We start from the raw sequence: 17,808 nt of genomic DNA, 5'->3' as shown, positions 1-17,808 counted from the left end.
TCATTGAGGCTGAGTGGCAGCCCGTTCCTCTCGTCCATCAGGTCGCAAAGGCTCCTGTCCAGCATTTCAAAGGCCATGCAATGGAGCGAGCCGGAACGGAAATATTCAATGAATCGGACTATGTTCATTTTGTCGGGGTCGAGGGCCCGGACTACTTCCAGTACTTTCAATTCACGCATAAAGCTTTGTTGGTCTTGTTTGTGGATCTTTACTGCCACCACCTCCGATGTGTGTAAATTCGAACACTTGATGACTTGACCGTAAGTTCCTTCACCTTGAAAATCCATCACCTGGTAAACAGAGGTACGGCTTTGTAGTATCATCTTTCCTCACTTAATGTTATGATTTTTTAAAAAAAATTAATTGATGGTGAATCAGAGCAGTTGAAAAAGTAACATTAAGTTAAACAAAAAAAAAAGTATTCCAACTTAATGTGGACTTGTCGTTGTTTCATAACAGTTGGCCTCCACAATGTTGCATCACTGCATGATTCCTCTCTTTCTTTTGTCTCTTCATCTGTTCTTCACTCCTGGTTGGTTGGTGTTTAATGGCTGTTGGCATCCTTAATGTTGCATCACGGCCTTCTTCTAAAATAATAATTTCCAGCAGGCTTGTACCGCGACAAGTGCAATGCTGCCCTCGACAGGAAAAATGTTTCCGTCCGCAGCTCAAAGTTCTTCCAACAGTTCAAAAATTCTACTTTCTTCTTCTCCGCAGTTCTTTTTCAAATAATTCCCGACAGTCTGTACACCTTTATTAGAAAGTAGTAAGTTATTTCTGTTTTTCCTGCCCTTTATCTTAAATGGATCAAAGACGTGCTACCCTAGTGCTCCATGTCTCCCAAAAATAATATTATACAACGTCAGAGCAATATCATGATGTAATCACTTAGTTGTAGAGTTCAAAGGCAGAAAAGTCGTGAATTCTAGATTTGAAAACAAAGAACAATGCAGGTGGGCAGCTTCAGGTTGGAGCCATTTAATGCCATCATTAGTCACTAATTCGTTATTACGGAGGCCAACTGCTGTAAAACCGAGAAATGTTTTCTTTCTGCAGCTAACGTACAACAGCGGTGATGATGGTTCTGTTTTAAAAGCTAAACACCAACATTGTCATATAATTCCTTCCAAATAGAGCTTTGAAAACATGATTTTTGGTTTAATTTCCCTGATCATAGTATAACAATATCAAAAAGACATTGTAGCTCCTAAGTTAAGTATTTTAGCTTGTTTGTTTTTAGCTTGTGATGCAGGTGAAGATCACATTGGACATTTTCACAGGCTGATTAGTGCCGTCCATGGTGTATAATGCGCTGTTAATTTGGTGGCATTTATCTTAAATAGAACATGAATAAAAGAATCAGCAATTTCATGAAATTTTATGCTTATTGTCAATTTAGCACTAAATATACAGTTTTACACAAAAGATATAGTGACATATATTCAGCATCAGTGTGAGATTGTTTAAAGTAGCCCAGTGATCCAACGTATTACTTCTGGTTTGTAGACCGTAAGAAATGAGACCCAACATACTGGAGGATACATGACTTAAGATCGACAAGGATTAAACCATAACTTGGAAACAAATGGTCTTGCCCACTCACAGTTAAATCTGCAGATAGAATGAGAAGCCGTTTCCATCTCGTTATTGTGGCGTTAGGTTGTTACTCCTGTGACGACGCGTCCTCTTTTCGCCATGTTGTGGCCATCTGCAACATGCGATGCGTCACATGCAACACGTGAACTGTGTGTTGATGTTTCACGTCCCATTCCTCAAGGAAAATGTAACTCTGCAAAGACTTCCTGATCAAAATAAAAATGCAAAAAGTATTCAGCAAATTTAAGAAGATGAATTCAACTTAAAATTAATTTGAAAAAACATTAACCACAGCACATGGATCAATAAATCATGAACACCTGAATTGTACTAAAAAAAAGCACTTTATTTAAATCAAGCAGATTTTCTCTTTATCAGAATGGAATGATATGAAAGATCTTAAGTTGAGCGTTTGTCTCCTTTGGAGATGAAGAAAGAAAAAAAAAAAAATCAAAAGGCAAAATGAATAAAAGCAGACATTTTTAAAAACTCACAATGAGTTGAAAGTGCTAAGTCCCAGCTCGGCTGTGTTTCCAGAGGCGTGGGAAAGAAGGCCTGGCTCAGACTGCTCCAGGTCTGGGCGAAAGCCAACTGCAGACCATGTTTATATTTCTTACCAAATTATCAGTGGCAATACATTAGGAGGGCACTGCTTTATTAAAAAAATAATGCACCGACCTTCTACAGTAGAAATCAAAGAAAAACATCAGCAGCAACCTCAACCTCCAGGTACTCGACAACATCATGCGTGTTTTCCTTTCTACTACTTTTCTTTGTAGGTGGAGTAACACCAGGTTGGAGGAGGAGTGTTGGGCATAGTGGTCAGCACAGGCAGTCCTTGAAGATCATAAATGCCGGTGGAGTGGTTAAAACAGTCATTGGTGCTATAGCTTGATGGTGCCAGTGGGCAGGCTACTATTACACAGTCTATAGTAGCGAAGGTCATTCACCAGCCGCTGCACGCTTTGTGTGAACGAGGGCAGGTCCTTTAGAAAGAAGAGAAACAGAAGAGACGACAAAAGTTGACAAAAACATAGACCACATGCAGGTAGTCTGAACTCGTTATATCTGACCACAAGGAGAGAACAACAACATGCTCTGATACAAAGGTCTCGCTCTTATTTTTGCGACCAATTCAATTCATCATGCAGTATCACAGAAGTGAACGTTAAATACGAAAATCATCTAAGGCAACATCCAGGTCCAGAAAGTGTTTCCCCTTTTACTTCAGACCTGACAAACCAGCTTCCATAAAGACCACTGAATAGAGCTTTTTGCACAGCAGCCATTTTGACAGGTCACAGTAGGTGTGTAACATCTGAGATAATAATGTCCTCTGATAAGATGAAAACATCTATCAAGTAAGGACTGGACTGTGCTGTCCAGTATTCTTATAATGATGTCTTATTAACATGTTCCTGAAGAAACCAATGCTTTTTCACAAACCATGTATATATGCCACAGTTGGTGTGGTGTGCAATATTGTACATCAATCATACCTTGTGCAATATTCACTTGGTTACTCATCTGGTAGAGAAGATCTCCCAACATTTTATTTTTACCTGTTCAAGCTTGAAGTTGCGGGCGAGAACAGCTCGCTGGCTGGTGTCTACTCCCTGGCAGCTGTTGAGAAACTCTGGCATGAAGGCCGAGTAGAAGGCATCAAAGTCTACAGAGGCCATGTTGTAAACGGCAAGGGTGATTTCCTCTTGAAGGAGGTCATGGCTTTTGTGGAGAAGGACCTGCAGTAGGACGTTGATGAAGTGGAACAACATCGAGGTCCGGAAAAGCTTCTAAAAGGTGCAACAGACACAAAGAAAGGACTATGAGTTTGTACAGATTATTTGGTGCTATCACAGTAACCTGAAGTCACTTTTAAAAACAAAAATGGTTGAGACTTTGTATAAAAAGTGGACATCCTGCTATAAAGCCTCCAGAGAGAAGACAATACCAGCTGTCACACTGGTGTAGACTCATGTGTGCCCTGCTTTATTGTTGTTGGTGCACAATGTTAAAGGACACATCTAAAAAGAAAGACAATATAATAAAGTATATAATATATAATAAAGAAGATCTTACTCTGTGATACAACTTGTGCTTGCTGTTAAGTGACTCCAAATAGGAGAGATTCTGCTTGAAGATGTGGATGTCAGGCTGCAGGAAAGACTGCCCAAAAGCCTGAAACAAAAGTAAAAGTGTCTTTAGTTCAGTTCGTAAGCCGGGATACTTTGACATTGTTTAATTAGAATTTATCCTTTACACATTTTAAAAAAAGCTACAATAAATTGCTGTTACTGAACATGAAGAAAACCGTGAGGATTTAACTTGAGATACAAGAAGGCACTTGCATGAACTCACCTGCATGGCAGCTGTGAACTGGGCTTCGTTTTCCATGGTATCATCAACAGCTCCTCTTTGCACACTGATTAAGACCGACACTTTAAAAAAGTACCTCCAGTTTTGGTGAAGTATTTGGTAAAGCAACTCAAACATCTCTGCTTTGACATCTGGGGAAGACCGCTATATAGAGGACAGGATTATTAAAAATAATTCATCACATCATACCATAAGAACATGACAAGGGCTGCAACTAACGCATATTTACATAGTTTTTTCGATTAATCTAGTAATCGTTTGGTCCAAAAAATGGACCAAAGGTATGTCAATCTTACTGATGTCCCAATCCTAACCCATTGAATCAGAGCTGTTCTAGGATAGTTTTTTATTATTGTTCTGAGGTCACCTCACAGGGACCTTTTACTCCGGAGACATTTATTTAATACTACCTGATTTTGATATAATTCGTCATATTTGCTGAGCTGAGTATTTCACAGCAAAACAGACAGTGAAAAGGAACTTTCAATGCAGTTTTGACATTTACTTTCTGTCTTATTTGTCACAAACACAACACGCTACTTTCCTTTTTCAAAGTAAGAGCACTTCATCATTTCACTTCATAAGATCAAATTATTTTTTTCACCAAGGCTTTTATTATGAAATGTTGGCAGGACACACATATGCTTGGCTTTATACTGTAGAGTCCTGGCATCTAGTGGAGTACAGAGGAGTATTTCAAAGTTTATAGCAAAACCCTATGTTAAACATAGCAGAAGCTAAACTCCAGACAGGAATATTAATTATTTACCACTTTCTTTTTTTTTTTAAATGCACTGTACAGCTCTGTTATCTAGGCAAACATAAGTATTGAATTAGGACTTGGTATCGGCAAATACTTAACAGTAAAAAGAATCAGATTGGGAGACCAGAAGAGCTGATCGGAACATTCCTGGTAATTTTAGATATGAACACACCATAATAAATGTAGACCTTGAGCATGTGACCATTAACTGACCTCTGCCACCACTGGATAAACCTGCTCCATGCACAGAGAGAGGATGCTGGGTAGGAAGGGTTTAAAAGCTTGACCAGGCTCTTGCACCACCACCTGCAGGATTTTCAGGAACTTCTGCACCACTCTACACCCTGCACTGCCCTCTTGCAAAATACTGGCTGCTAGCTGTTCCCTGAAGCACAGACAGGTGACATTAATTAGTGTAATAGCAGTATTTACAGTGGAAGCCCCAGGACATTTTAAACTTCATCCGTGTGGAGAGAATGCAATATTGTGAGAACTAGAAAAATGACGTCAATTAATATACCTGGTGAACATGCTGAGGAACGTTTGAATGATTTGACCAGTGAAGGTTACGCCCATCTGGACTCGCAACGCCTGAAACAGCGTCAGGAAGAAGGCCAGCATCTCATCCGTCACATCTGACAAAGAGAGTTTAAGTTGTCCAATCAGATGAGCCAATCAGACGAACAGCTCAACTAGAAACTAGAGACTGACCTTGTTGTTGAATAAACACTGGGAAAAGGCTGAGGGACACTTGGACAGACTCCTGAAGACTCTGATAGCAGATCTGGCGTGATTTGGTGGGTTCCCCAGAGATGCTGTCCACGATGTCTCTGAGCACAGGCAGTGTCCGCTGTATCACTGCTTTCACTGCAGTGAGAGATGATCAGCAAACACAAGCGAGGACAAAGAATGAAAGAGTGCCACAGTAATAAGTCCAGAAATAACAAAAGAGAACAATACTGACCGTCATCCAGCGCAGGTTGCCGTGGAGTAATGTTAACTGTGCCTCTTAAAAGTCGATATTCTCGCGTGAGGGCTGCCACGAGGCTAGCATGGTTGCTGGAGCGTGTTTGCCACTGCTGCTCACTCTCTGGTAAATTTGGCCACGGGAGCAGGAGCATGTTCGATAAAGCTCTACAAACCAACGTGTGAGCCTGTATGAACAGAAAACATCCACAATCTCAAGATTATTTCAAGTATCGTGAAATGACTTTTTAAAATCAGCTATTTTCAAATTAAACCGATACATTTACAAATCACCAGTCCTATAAACAATGCAACTGCTGAACTTCTTAATAAGCAAATGACACTGTAACGTGCAAAATAAAACCAAAAAACATCTACCTCTTGGGGAAGTCTGTGGGTCCGGTTCTCTGTAGTAATGAGGTTGAAGATGTTCTGAACAGCTGGCAGAGTGACCAGGAACACAGGACGCACTGTTGATGTGATGGAAACCATCAGATGGCACGCTGAAAGCAGCAGCTTGTCAGGTACCTAGAGATAAAAGCAGAATGCAAGTGCTAAATGAATAAGAACTATTACGAAGCAACACTCTCCAGTTGGTTCTTTACCTTCTTGTTGCTCTGTCATGACAAGGTAATACTATCATTAAAACTGCACTATAACAGTTAATTAAGCAGTTTTACACAATAATGGAATAAAACAAACACAAAGTGGAAGTAAGGAAGTGTAAAAAAAACAAAAAAAAGAAAACAGAACCAAACCTGTTGCTTACAAACATACGGACTAGCATGTCTAACAGAAATTTTTGTTGCAATTATGTACAGAGTAAATTATTAATTATTCCTACAATAATAATAATAATAATAATAATAATAATAATAATAATAACAATAACAATAGGTAATGTTCAATTGCAAAACTATTTTTCATGAATGTAATTACTGAAAGGGAAAGAAACAGAGAGGGAAGCTACCTTAGTTGTGATGAGAGGGCTGGTGGCATCTATAGCAGATGTGATGAGGTTGATAAACTGGCTCTGGTTTTGACTGTGGACTTCACTGTAGAACTGTGCAAGCCAGTGAGAGTAGGCCTGCAAAGCAGCGAGGGCCTGTGCATGTCTGCAACAAACATTACACACAGTTAAAAACATGTTCGTGAAAATCACGCCTGCTTCTTCTTCACAAAACTTCACTTTATTCTAAATTTGCATGTACATTAGTAGTATTAAGTATTTTTTCTGGTAGACGAAATTTTGTAAAATTTACAAAAATGTAAAGCTGTTCCATAAACAAATAATAGGAAACAATGTCACCAACACAGTGCAAACAGCCACAGTAACTTTTCTGCTGCTTTTATTCACGTTGCCAAGAAAGGGTCATTTTTACATTGACAAAAATGGAGATCACCACATCTCTAGCACTATGCTCAGTAACACAACAGTATGGCTTTGTAACCAGTGAGCCACATGTGATTTCATTTCTGCTTCAAACATGTGATACTCACACATCAGTGAGGTCTGGCTTGAGCACAGAAGGCACAGCGGTCTCCAGGTCGTAAAGACTGGTCTGAGAGCCATAACACGTCACTTCAACCAACCTTGAAAAAGAAAGGGGGGAAAAAAAAAGGTTTATAATCATATTACGATCTTTCAATTAAGCCAGTAGAAAACAACTATTTTTCATCATCAACAATAAAACCTAATATTATCAATAACAAAGACAAATTTTAAAGTGAGATGAGAATGTAATGACACCATTTTACAATACATTCTGAGACCAAGATCCCTTCTCTATGTTTGCATGTTTGGTAAAGCACAAACCTCTCCACCACAGCCAGAGTGTCACTGAAACGTGCAGCAAAAACGTCACTGGTAAAATGCTCAGCCAAGCGTCCGACAGCCTGAAGTAGGGAGCTGAGGTCCCTGAGAGAACAGTGTAGTCGACGGCAGTCATTCTCTGCAGTGATATTGAGCCTGCGACCTGAAAGATGACGGATCGTTAACATTTTTAATGTATGGAAATGTCCACAGTCAGAAATGCAGCTAATATTTTAAATACAAGCATAGGTTAAAGTTACATACTGGTGCCAGTGGTGACAATAAACTGCCGCAAACCCAGGTACACCTCCAAATTCTCTTGAAGGACTGGAAACTTGAGATAGGAAAGAGTATAAAGAGGAGACAGTCACACTGGGCACAGTTCTTAAAATGCAACAATAAAGCCAATATACATGAGAATTTTTATTATTATTATTGTTGTTATTATTGTTGTTACTATTATTACAGTACAAAACAACCATCATAAAAACATGCACAAACTGCACACAATGTAGAAAAAAAAAGCAAAAATCAAGGTCTCAGTGAGGCTGGACTCTACGTTGGGTGAGAAAAGACTTTAATGTAACCACACCGGTATTGCAATACTTGCAACAACCTTGGTTTCAAACAGGAACCCATTTCCACCATCACATTTCATATATTTATGAACCATGACACAAATATAAACACGACATCACACATGCTTCCTGAACTCATAGTGGTATTGTACTTTCAGTTTAATACATGTAACTGTTAAGGGTTGAAAGTGCATGTAATACAGTGTGCAAAGCTTGAGAGTTCCATAGATTTTTTTGCATAGAGTACGACAGGTGAAAGTGACAGTGATGTCTTACCAAAGCAGAGAATGCATGCGATGGGAGCAACTCCATCACCTTGGCAACCACCTCCAAACTCTGACGCAGGTACTTCTGCCACTCTGTCTGTTTCTATTGTGATAAAAAGAAGTAAAACACCTGGCACCTCAAGAGAAAGCTAAAAACGGCTTCATAGTTCATGCATTTCTTATGATTCTAATAATATTTACTTAAGATTTCTTGAGGATTAGAGGAATACAAGCTACAAATGACAAGGAACTATAATGTTAAAGATTTTACTTACATCATCATCCAGAGTCTCATCATCAAGCTCTTCTAACTGGGCCTGATTGTATCTGAACTGTATTCGATTCAGAACTTCCCTTAACAAAAGAACTAAGGCATCTTTGTACCTGTTCAAGCAGAAAAATACATTTAGCAACTATTTCAATCAGACAAAATGTAACAATATTAATTATAGGTGCATTGATAAGAGCTCATTAACCCATTTTCATTCACATTTTCTTTCAAAACCATTTTTCTGAGCCACTTACCTATTCAGGATACTGTCTCTGTCTGCTAGTCTGCTTTTGATTTTAGTGGTTAAAAATTCCAAAAACACACTCCAAATGTCCAAGCAGGCAAAGTAGCCTTCGTGAGTAGGCTGAGGAGGGGAAATATAAAACAGTAAGATGCAAGTTTGCAGCAGAACTATAAAAATTCAATTTGCGTGGTGTGCTCATTATTATTACCTGGTTGAAGGTGTATTTGAAAAGCAGAGCAAGAAACTCTACAATTGGAAACTGAGGACTCGACTCAATCCGCCTCAAGTGAACACTGACAAACAGTCGCAGGAAATCTGTGAACTTTTCCAAGTAACTGCAGGATGAAAGAAAAAAAAACCCAAAGTGACACAATGTAGGATTTGCTCACGGGTTCCCCCCACAGTAGGTAAACGGTACAGTAGCCTAAGCATTTTTAGACAAAAGTGATTAGATTGTTTTATTTCTCAATTTATACAAGTGATAACTAACCTAATCCACCATCAACATATTCTTAGACATTACTTGAAGGTTGTGTCGCTTCTAGATTACCACAAACATCTACATTAAGTCACCCCATTAAGTGACTGAAAGCTATTCCTGTATATCAGCAAGTCGTGAAATGAGTTAACCTCATACAAGATACGTATGTAATGCTCAAGCATGTATTCAATAAATCTGGTATAACAGACCCTTTAAACAACAGATATTAAGGGTCGGTATTAAGGGTGTAAGGATAGATCACACTAAATACTTGGCACCTAAATCTGTGGAAGCAGTTTTTTCTGAAAAATGTTTAAAACCGATTACGTGTCTTGTATTTTCGGGCTGTGTTACGATTAGGTGAATGAGAAATAATTACTGTATGATTCCTGTCTAAATGCCAAAAATCAGAGAATTTGACAGCTTTTAACTGGCAATTTTTTTTTAATCTGAAGACTGCAACAGCTACCATATTCAAACTAGAAACTGTTAAGTTCACAATAACTTTGAGTATGCATGCATGCAAATGCTCACACCATCGTACAAGCACCAGTGGACTAAAACATACCTCTCATCAAGCTCCTGGAGGCGGGTTTTAACCGTATGTGCATTATTTTCTCGTGTCAGCCTCTGCAGAAGGAAGAAGGTCTGCTGGAACATGCGCAGCAGGTACTCCTCAAAATCCATTGGCACACAGTTCTTTGACACCAGTTCATTAACACATGTCATGGCGAGTACACCAAGCCGGGCACGAGCCACTTTACTGCCCTCACTTTGGTGTCCATTTCTCCCACCTCCGTTTGATGTGGGTGCCATTGTCCCAGGGTTAAGTTGACCATTAGATGAGGAAGAATTGGAGGAGATGAAGGATCCCATCTTGGCTTTTGTCTGGAGATCACAACCAAAACGTGCAAAATAGAAAATGGACGCCAGCAGGGAGGGTGTGATGCTTGTGGACAGAGGAATCCAGCTGAACAGATGGGCCAAACACTCCAAAACAAGACAGCACAGCTGCTGGCTCTCATTGTCCAATGCTGCCATGGGCTGGCAAAGCAGCTTTGAGTACTGGCTGCTCTGAAACAAACTGCCCAGCAATTCCACTGATAGAGCAAAAAGACACAAAACAGTCAAGTTAAGACACAACTGTTCCATGATTATAACCACACTAATATTGTGTCCTTGCACTTTTAGATTTCATTTAATCTTTTTAACCCTAACCCTGCAGTCCCTTGACAGGTCAGAATAACACAAAGACAACACATAGTTCAGCAAAACTAAAGATTCACTTACTGCTTTCTCCTGAGGTGGGTGAGGGAGGTGGTGTGGAAGCTATAACACTGTGCTTGTCCCAGAAGGTCTCGAGGATACCTTGAACAAGAGGTGAGACCGGCGGTAACTCAACATGTACTGAAAGGCTTCTGTCAATACATTTGCTCAGCCTGACAAATAATTATGTTACATACAAACAATCATAAACTCCTTTTAGCTTTGTGTCTGGACAAGTGAAAAGAATTTGTCCAAAAGACAAAAGCCTGAAAGAATTCAAGTTTAGCCACCTAAGTCAGTTTACACCACAACTAGACACTAGCTATGTTTACATGAACACGAACACAACAAGCAAACAGAATAAAAGCCTGATTGGAACAAAAATGTCATGTAACATGCCAATCCAAAAACTCCGATTCGATACAGCCCATTTGGAAACAAATTTCATTCCGAACGAGAGTGCTGGTATATGGTGAAGGTCATTCAGATTGGTGTTCATATAAACAGTCGATACGGTTTGGTGTCTGAATAATGGACAGACAAAAAAGGTTAAAGGCGAGGAAGAGAAGGAAAATGAGAAGGATAGCCGACAGTGAGGGGATGAGCAGACACATGCAACATTTGTTTACTATGGAAGCAGAAGTGAAGCTTCTTCTTCTTCTTCTTCTACTTCCGGAGAATTAGACAACACTGTGCATGTCAATATAGTCCATTCTAACTGAACACTTGATGCATGTGTATGCACACAACAATAGGACGATTTAATTTTGTGTCCTTGTAAATGACAGAATTGTACTGTAGGGCTGGGCGACATAGACCAAAATATTATATATTATATTACGTATTAAAATGTTATATAAATATTTTATTTAGTTGAATGGCGGTATATGATAAACTGTATTTTTGTTATTTATAGTACAGTAATAACAAAAAAACTGTTTTAAGTCGAAACCAGATGTGCCAAATGTCACACAGGCACTTCTATTCCAGACAGTTGCACAGTATCAACAATCTATTTTAAATAAAATAAAGTATGTTATTGTACTGCATAACAAAATATATATTTTTTCACGTGTTATGTAAATATTGTTCAGGTGCTTCTCATACACAGGACTCTCTCAAGAGTATGATTTTATCGCAACATGAACAATATCGATACCACAAAATTGTCTCATTCTGTATGAAAATATATCGATATTTCTTAAAATCTCGATATACATCACCCAGACCGGCAGTGTCATAAATGATGCAATAATTTGGTAACCCTGCACCCTGGTAATGTCTGTCTTTCTTTCCTGAAGAACACTTCAATCGTCTTGAAAATGAACGCAGAATTTTATTTTATTTAATATCTATTTTGAATAAAATATTTAAGGTTGTTCTTACCAGTCAACAGTCCAAGTACAGTTGGGACTTGCTCCAGCAGCAGTTTACGCAGCTCATCTTTTCTAGCAACACTAAGATCTTCTCGAGGACATGCAAGCTCCTCTGATGTGGTTTTCAACATCACCAACCCCAAGTGAGCCAACGCTGGAGACTGAATCAACTGTAGATCACAACAGATTTACAGATAATTTTACTTATTCTGAAGTATGTTCTATTATGCAGTTTGTCGGTATAGGAATCCTCACAATGTTTTTAGCGGAGGCGGTGTGCTACAAACCATCGAAAGAAAGACCAATCCTACTGCAGTTATAACAATTTTATGAAATGAAACTAAATTTGACAACCGAGGGTGACCTTTTTTTCCACTTCCAGTACAGACTGCTGCCTTTCAATTGTGTAATGAAAGGGAACACTTACACCCTCTTGAAATAACCTGTATGTACTCTAATACAATCAGAATAACTGATTTATCTGTTCTGCGATAGGCCAATATTGCATTTAATAGCCGAACTAAAAGAGTTCATACAACTTAACGTCATTAATGTTTAATTAGTAGAATTTACACTTGATGCAAAGTACAACACCTATGCCTTGAGGCAGACCTGCTCAACAAACTGAAAACCCTAGATCAATTACTACCTTTGACATCGTAGTACTTCAGCTATAACTGTCTATTTGGACTAAAAGAAATATAGCAATAAGTAAGTAATGCAAAAATGGGGGTGCATTAATCAGCCTCCACTTAAACCGAAGTGAGGGAGTGCTGTTGCAATGTGTAGTGTTTTTGTCTTTGGTGTGTGTGTGTCGTCTTTAGAGGTTATTAAGCAAATCAATTATTTGTGCTTTTGGAAAACAAACTTTAGAACAAATATGTTTTGAATCAAAGCTGGTCTTGAGTACTACAACACCAATTCACATTATAAAAAAAAAACATGTTCCGTGCAACAAGTGTACTGTGTGTGAAGCCACATTTTCCTTTGTCAACTTGCAAGTATTTACAAAAACATTAACCGGCACCCAGGGCTTACCTGAAGGGTGTTTGTGAAGAAATCATGGTAGAACATTGGCCAGTCTTGGCGACCAATGTCGACGATGACTTTGCAGAGTTTGTTACGGATGAAATAGGGCACAGATTTGTACTGAGCAAGTAGGAGTTTGGGCAGACAGCTGCGGATCTCCATCTTATCTTGTGAAGCAACACCAATCCACATCTTGTTCACCAGGTTCTGTAAACAAGTAAAAGGGAAAGATGTATTGTTAAATCTGTGTCTAAGAAACTCTTTAGAGGGCTTACGAATAACACTAATAAAAGTTATTCCTGTGACATTTAATTCATTTAATGCATTCATCAAGATTTATTCATATTGTGTCAAAAAACAAATGCAATCATTAGGCTACAAACAGAATACATAAAGGTAAACATAAATATCCTAGTTAGGAATTTAAAGACAAATTACCTCTTATACAAATTATTTTTTTCATTTTGTGCATATTTTATGGACACATAAGAAAACAGAATAAAATGTATTCTCTTTACCACATCATATGCTCAGTAGTACCAAATATGCAATGCATTTTTCTGTGTACAGTCTCATTTTTAAACCACAAAGGTGTAGAATGCATTGGACAGTAGTAGAAACTAAAAATCAGCATTTCACATGCATTACTGCACTTACTTCAAATACTGTCAGACTGTACATCATTACGTACTCATTCCGAGTATTGGAAAGGAAGAACAAGCAGTGCCGCCATGCTCCAGTCTGCTGCGCAAAGTTATTCAGCAGCTCTTCTGCAGAAAGAAGGAAGTAGGCTTGAGGTAAACTGTAATGTAGGTCTTTACTTGGAGACTGAAAAAGTCGTGTGTCATAAAACAGGAAGTACACATTAAAAAAAATAGTCACACCAAAAACCCATTCTTAGAAACCAAATGATTGCATGTCACATTTAACACTGTAAAGTGACAAACTGTTCCATCAGTGCAAGCAGAGAATTCAGACTCCTTCACCTTATTCATATCATGTTGTACCATTATATCTATCATTTATCTTAATTTTGGCCATCCTCAACCTGCACTCGGTGCCCCTATTATTACAAATTAAAAATTGTATTTAGTATTTCTGTACATTCATTAGAGATATAAATGTTACACTGACACATGTATTTAGAGACTTCACTTGAGTTAAGGGTCCTTCCATTTCTCTTGATCATCTCTGAGATGTTCTGACACTTTTACACAATTACTTACAATTACTAATAGCAATAAAAAACACTGTGTTGTTTAACTTCTGTTGACAGAAGTTTATTCATCGTTGGCATACTAGGGAAAACTGAAAAACATATCACCATAACCTCTGCAAATATACTGTAGAACCAACCATAACTATCATCTCCAAACCATTCCTCACAGAACCTTTTTTGTAGTTGCTTTGTCCTTCTTTTTCTTGGTGGGTTTTCATTTGAAGGGTTGGCCCACTCTGATGTCAAGTGAAATTTTCCAAAAACTTCCCCCCTACTCTGCCCCTCGACTGTAGTTTATAAATGTTATTATGAACATGGTACAAAGATTGATAAGACTTAGATAAAAAAAAAAAAGGAGTCAAGTTCAGAGAGCCAATCAAAGGCAGAGCAGGGGTCTTTACAGTATATGTGAATATAAATCTGCACCACAGGAGACCAAAGCAGAGTACTCCATAAATCAAAATACAGTTGAGACTCTCAGGATAGTGTTTTATTACATAACTATTCTGGTATAAACAAACCCTCTAGTGTGGCTGACAGTCTTCCGAGAATCTAACAAGAGTATCTACCTGCATTTGGCGCTTGCAGAATGTTAATTTTGGACCCTGTGTGTAAACATGTTAACTAACCTTAATCATGAAACTATCAATAATAATAATAATCTGAACACCCTGTCTCCAAGGTATGTCTGTGTTGTCTTTACATCTGAGAGAGAGGGACACGCACACATATAGACACTTCTTGTACAGACAGAGTTTGTCTGACTGAACTGATCCTTACATAAATTAGCAAAAGTTTTTTTATACTATTTGTGAAGTAATTTCTCAGTCTTTTTAGAATTTTGATGAAACGAAACTACTGTTGTAGTTTCAAAGAGTGGTCAAACATAACCAAAATATATACAATAACATTTTTTTACTGTTTTAACACTATTTTTTTATGTAGGGTCAGAAAATAATATCTTTAAATCATTTTAGTCAAGTCTGCAAAATAACATGTAAAAAAAAAGCCTACTTACTTCTAACTGTACATACAGTGTAATGCACAATACAGTACACTGTGGGTGTAGGGTTTCAGACATGCTAAGGTATATAGATTTTGGGTTGAAATGTGGCACATTTAGAAAAATCCGCAAAATGATGAGACAATGTCATACACAAGTGAACCGTTTCAAATTGATAGAATAATAATCTTAGGCAGGATAAGGATGTCAAACAAGTTTTCCTTTTCATTGTTATAGTGACATGTTATATGGTGTTATGTTTATTAACCAGCTTGGTGGAGGAACACACCTGAAAATGCATCTGGGGGGTTCATGCCCAAACTTACCTATTTCTCTCTTTCGCTCATTGGTCGTACAGTTGTGAAAGAACTCCGTCATAAGACTCTCCAGTGCACGCAGCGATGCCTCCTCTGAGGCCTGGTGGAGAACAAAAGGAAGTTAAATATAAAATAACTAGGTCTGCAAGCAGCACTGGATGCCTACAGCTGCACGGTGTTACAAACACACAACACTGCATGAACAACATCGAATGAATGCACATTCTGTAGCACTTCCTGGTGCAGTTTACAGACAATTCATAAACCAAACAACTAATGTTTCAAAGAATCAATCATTGAGAAGATAATGGATTGTGAAAACAATTGTTTATTACAGCCTTTCATTACACATGCCGAAGGTAAAGGAGGCCCACTGTCAAAGTCAGAATTTATGAGCATTTATTTATAATTAACAAAAAGTCCTGTGTATGTGTATCAAACTTCAATATGTTGTCAAATTATTTGGAAAAGGCCTTAACTGAGTTTGAACTTGTGGGTGCACGGTTTATATTACCATCTTGCTCGATCAATCACCAAGTGGAGTGGGAACCTTAAAATGTCAATGCCTGCCCGAGTTAGTTACTGCGCATGTATCACTGGTGTGCACGTTTTGGCTTAGACTCCGTTCACACAACTTTGCAAATCTACTGTTCACACGTGCACTGAGTATTGCATTAGAAAATGAATAGTTTACAATCTGAATCGAGCTTTATGTAAGACAGATAGAAAATATCAAATGTTATAGCACGCTTTGACAGGTGGAGGAAGCTGGGCTGCCGAGGAAAAGGGAGCAAATAGATGATATAAAAAAAAAAGAAGCTCATGAGCTCCTGTGGCAGCAGGCGGGTCTGAATTCCTCAAATAAGCCACAACTTGCCGAGGCTCAACAACACTCGGAGCAAATATTCGCTTTTGCAAGATGGGCGTCTTGTTCCGTGAAATGGCCTTGAGGGCTGTCACATCACATGCAATACCTGCCCTCTCATAAACCGTTATGTGACTAAACACACATACGACACCGTGGTGCAAAACTAGCACGTGCGATTAGCTATATGTACAGATGAAAGAAACTGAATTAAATGACGTTGAGTTGTTTCCTGTTGGAACATTCGAATCTCAAGATCTCGCACCACGTTAGCTCTTTGCAAACAAGGCAGGGAAACAGCTACTAGTTACTATTTAATTAATTACTAAATGTTGGGTTATGCTTACCATGTTTAGCTGGCTCAGATGGTTTCTTCAGTTCACTTTTAGTGTCGGCTTAATTACAGCTTTGAGCCAACATTAGCTACCTGACTAGCCAGTTCTGTAGCTAACGTTAGCTACACTGTGGCTGGCGAATGCACAGGGTGTTTATCATGGTCTCCTCCTCTGCTCGGGTCGACACGCCAAACAACTCGCGAGCAAACACCGGCGTGGTTGACTCTGCTGCAATAAACACGGAGATAACTCAGCTTCGCTGGAATACAGGGCGTTCTCGCTTACCAAATATACAGCCTTAACATTGAGCTATCTCGAATCGGCAGGTTCGTGTACATTGTCAAATTAGCGCGTTTACCATTAAGTTACGATGTGAAATGTTGTTTTGTAGGACATCTAACACTGGCTCCGACATCGGAGAAGTGTCCTGCGTTAATTAGCTTTCTATGTCAAGCGTATCGAGGCTAGTGGCTAACGCTGAAGCGGATGGCTAACTCGTTAGCTTTTTTCTAGAAGGATGGAGGCATCATTTTAGCCTGCTGTCAAACGCGAACATGCTTCCAAGGCTAATGGTCACGGCAACCTGCCTTTACTTGAAAGCAAGTGACGTTGTATACCTGGCAAATCTGCAATGTAAATTGAAATACTATGGACGCTTGTTCCTGTTATTCCCCTTCTCTCAGTTTAGGGCGGCTCAAAACTACAGCTAGCTTGAAGATTACAGCTTTGGCTTCGCAACTTCCTCTTTTGCCGCAGAAATCAACCAACCCGATAGGCTTGTGTCAATGTAGATATAGCAATAAATTCACAACTTCCGGCAAATATTTCAAAATATAGTATTTTACTAATATTCAAAATAAAGTTTAAAATGCTTTAATCATATACTTACTATACCACCGAAGTAGCTTAATAGTCACAAAACTATCAGTAGTATGTAGTTGATGCACTTTTTAATTCCAATTATAATTTCCTAAACAATGTCAGGGAATCACTGTTGGTCACTGTAAAGATGTATTACTTGTTTTATTTAGGCCATTAAATGTG

The 17,808-nt window shown here is 38.7% G+C and overlaps 1 protein-coding gene across 3 annotated transcripts; it reads right to left on the bottom strand.

The window, feature by feature from the left end:
* Positions 1–1,921: 1,921 nt before the first annotated feature.
* xpo6 (exportin 6) lies at positions 1,922–17,527 on the bottom strand. Of its 3 annotated transcripts, none has more exons than XM_058653303.1 (25): positions 17,382–17,527; positions 16,777–16,992; positions 15,574–15,664; positions 13,683–13,795; positions 13,035–13,232; positions 12,007–12,166; positions 10,645–10,722; positions 9,923–10,454; positions 9,082–9,208; positions 8,884–8,993; positions 8,634–8,742; positions 8,369–8,461; positions 7,779–7,848; positions 7,518–7,677; positions 7,202–7,294; positions 6,672–6,816; positions 6,080–6,229; positions 5,700–5,889; positions 5,447–5,602; positions 5,256–5,370; positions 4,949–5,120; positions 3,955–4,116; positions 3,676–3,774; positions 3,159–3,389; positions 1,922–2,582 (listed from the first exon to the last, which is right to left on the bottom strand). In XM_058653303.1, the coding sequence occupies exons 2-25, from the start codon at positions 16,777–16,779 to the stop codon at positions 2,481–2,483; spliced, it is 3,459 nt and encodes a 1,152-aa protein (XP_058509286.1). In that variant the 5' UTR covers positions 16,780–16,992; positions 17,382–17,527; the 3' UTR covers positions 1,922–2,480. The 3 variants fall into 3 exon arrangements, with proteins under 3 accessions (XP_058509286.1, XP_058509287.1, XP_058509285.1); XM_058653304.1 differs by having other exon boundaries at positions 17,123–17,514; XM_058653302.1 differs by having other exon boundaries at positions 16,777–17,514.
* Between the last annotated feature and the right edge of the window lie 281 nt (positions 17,528–17,808).

Source organism: Solea solea, chromosome 16 (genome assembly GCF_958295425.1).
Source record: "Solea solea chromosome 16, fSolSol10.1, whole genome shotgun sequence".
In the NCBI taxonomy this organism is placed as follows: Eukaryota; Metazoa; Chordata; class Actinopteri; order Pleuronectiformes; family Soleidae; genus Solea; species Solea solea.
This window is presented reverse-complemented; position numbering and strand designations above follow the sequence as displayed.

Bases quoted from the DNA above. Each gene is read 5' to 3' on its own strand.
- xpo6 (XM_058653303.1), bottom strand. The intron at 8,743-8,883 runs GTAAGTGGCTCA...CTGCTTGAACAG, and splicing joins AGAGACAGTATCCTGAATAG to GTACAAAGATGCCTTAGTTC. The intron at 7,678-7,778 runs GTATGTAACTTT...GTCATCTTTCAG, and splicing joins TATTGTCACCACTGGCACCA to GTCGCAGGCTCAATATCACT.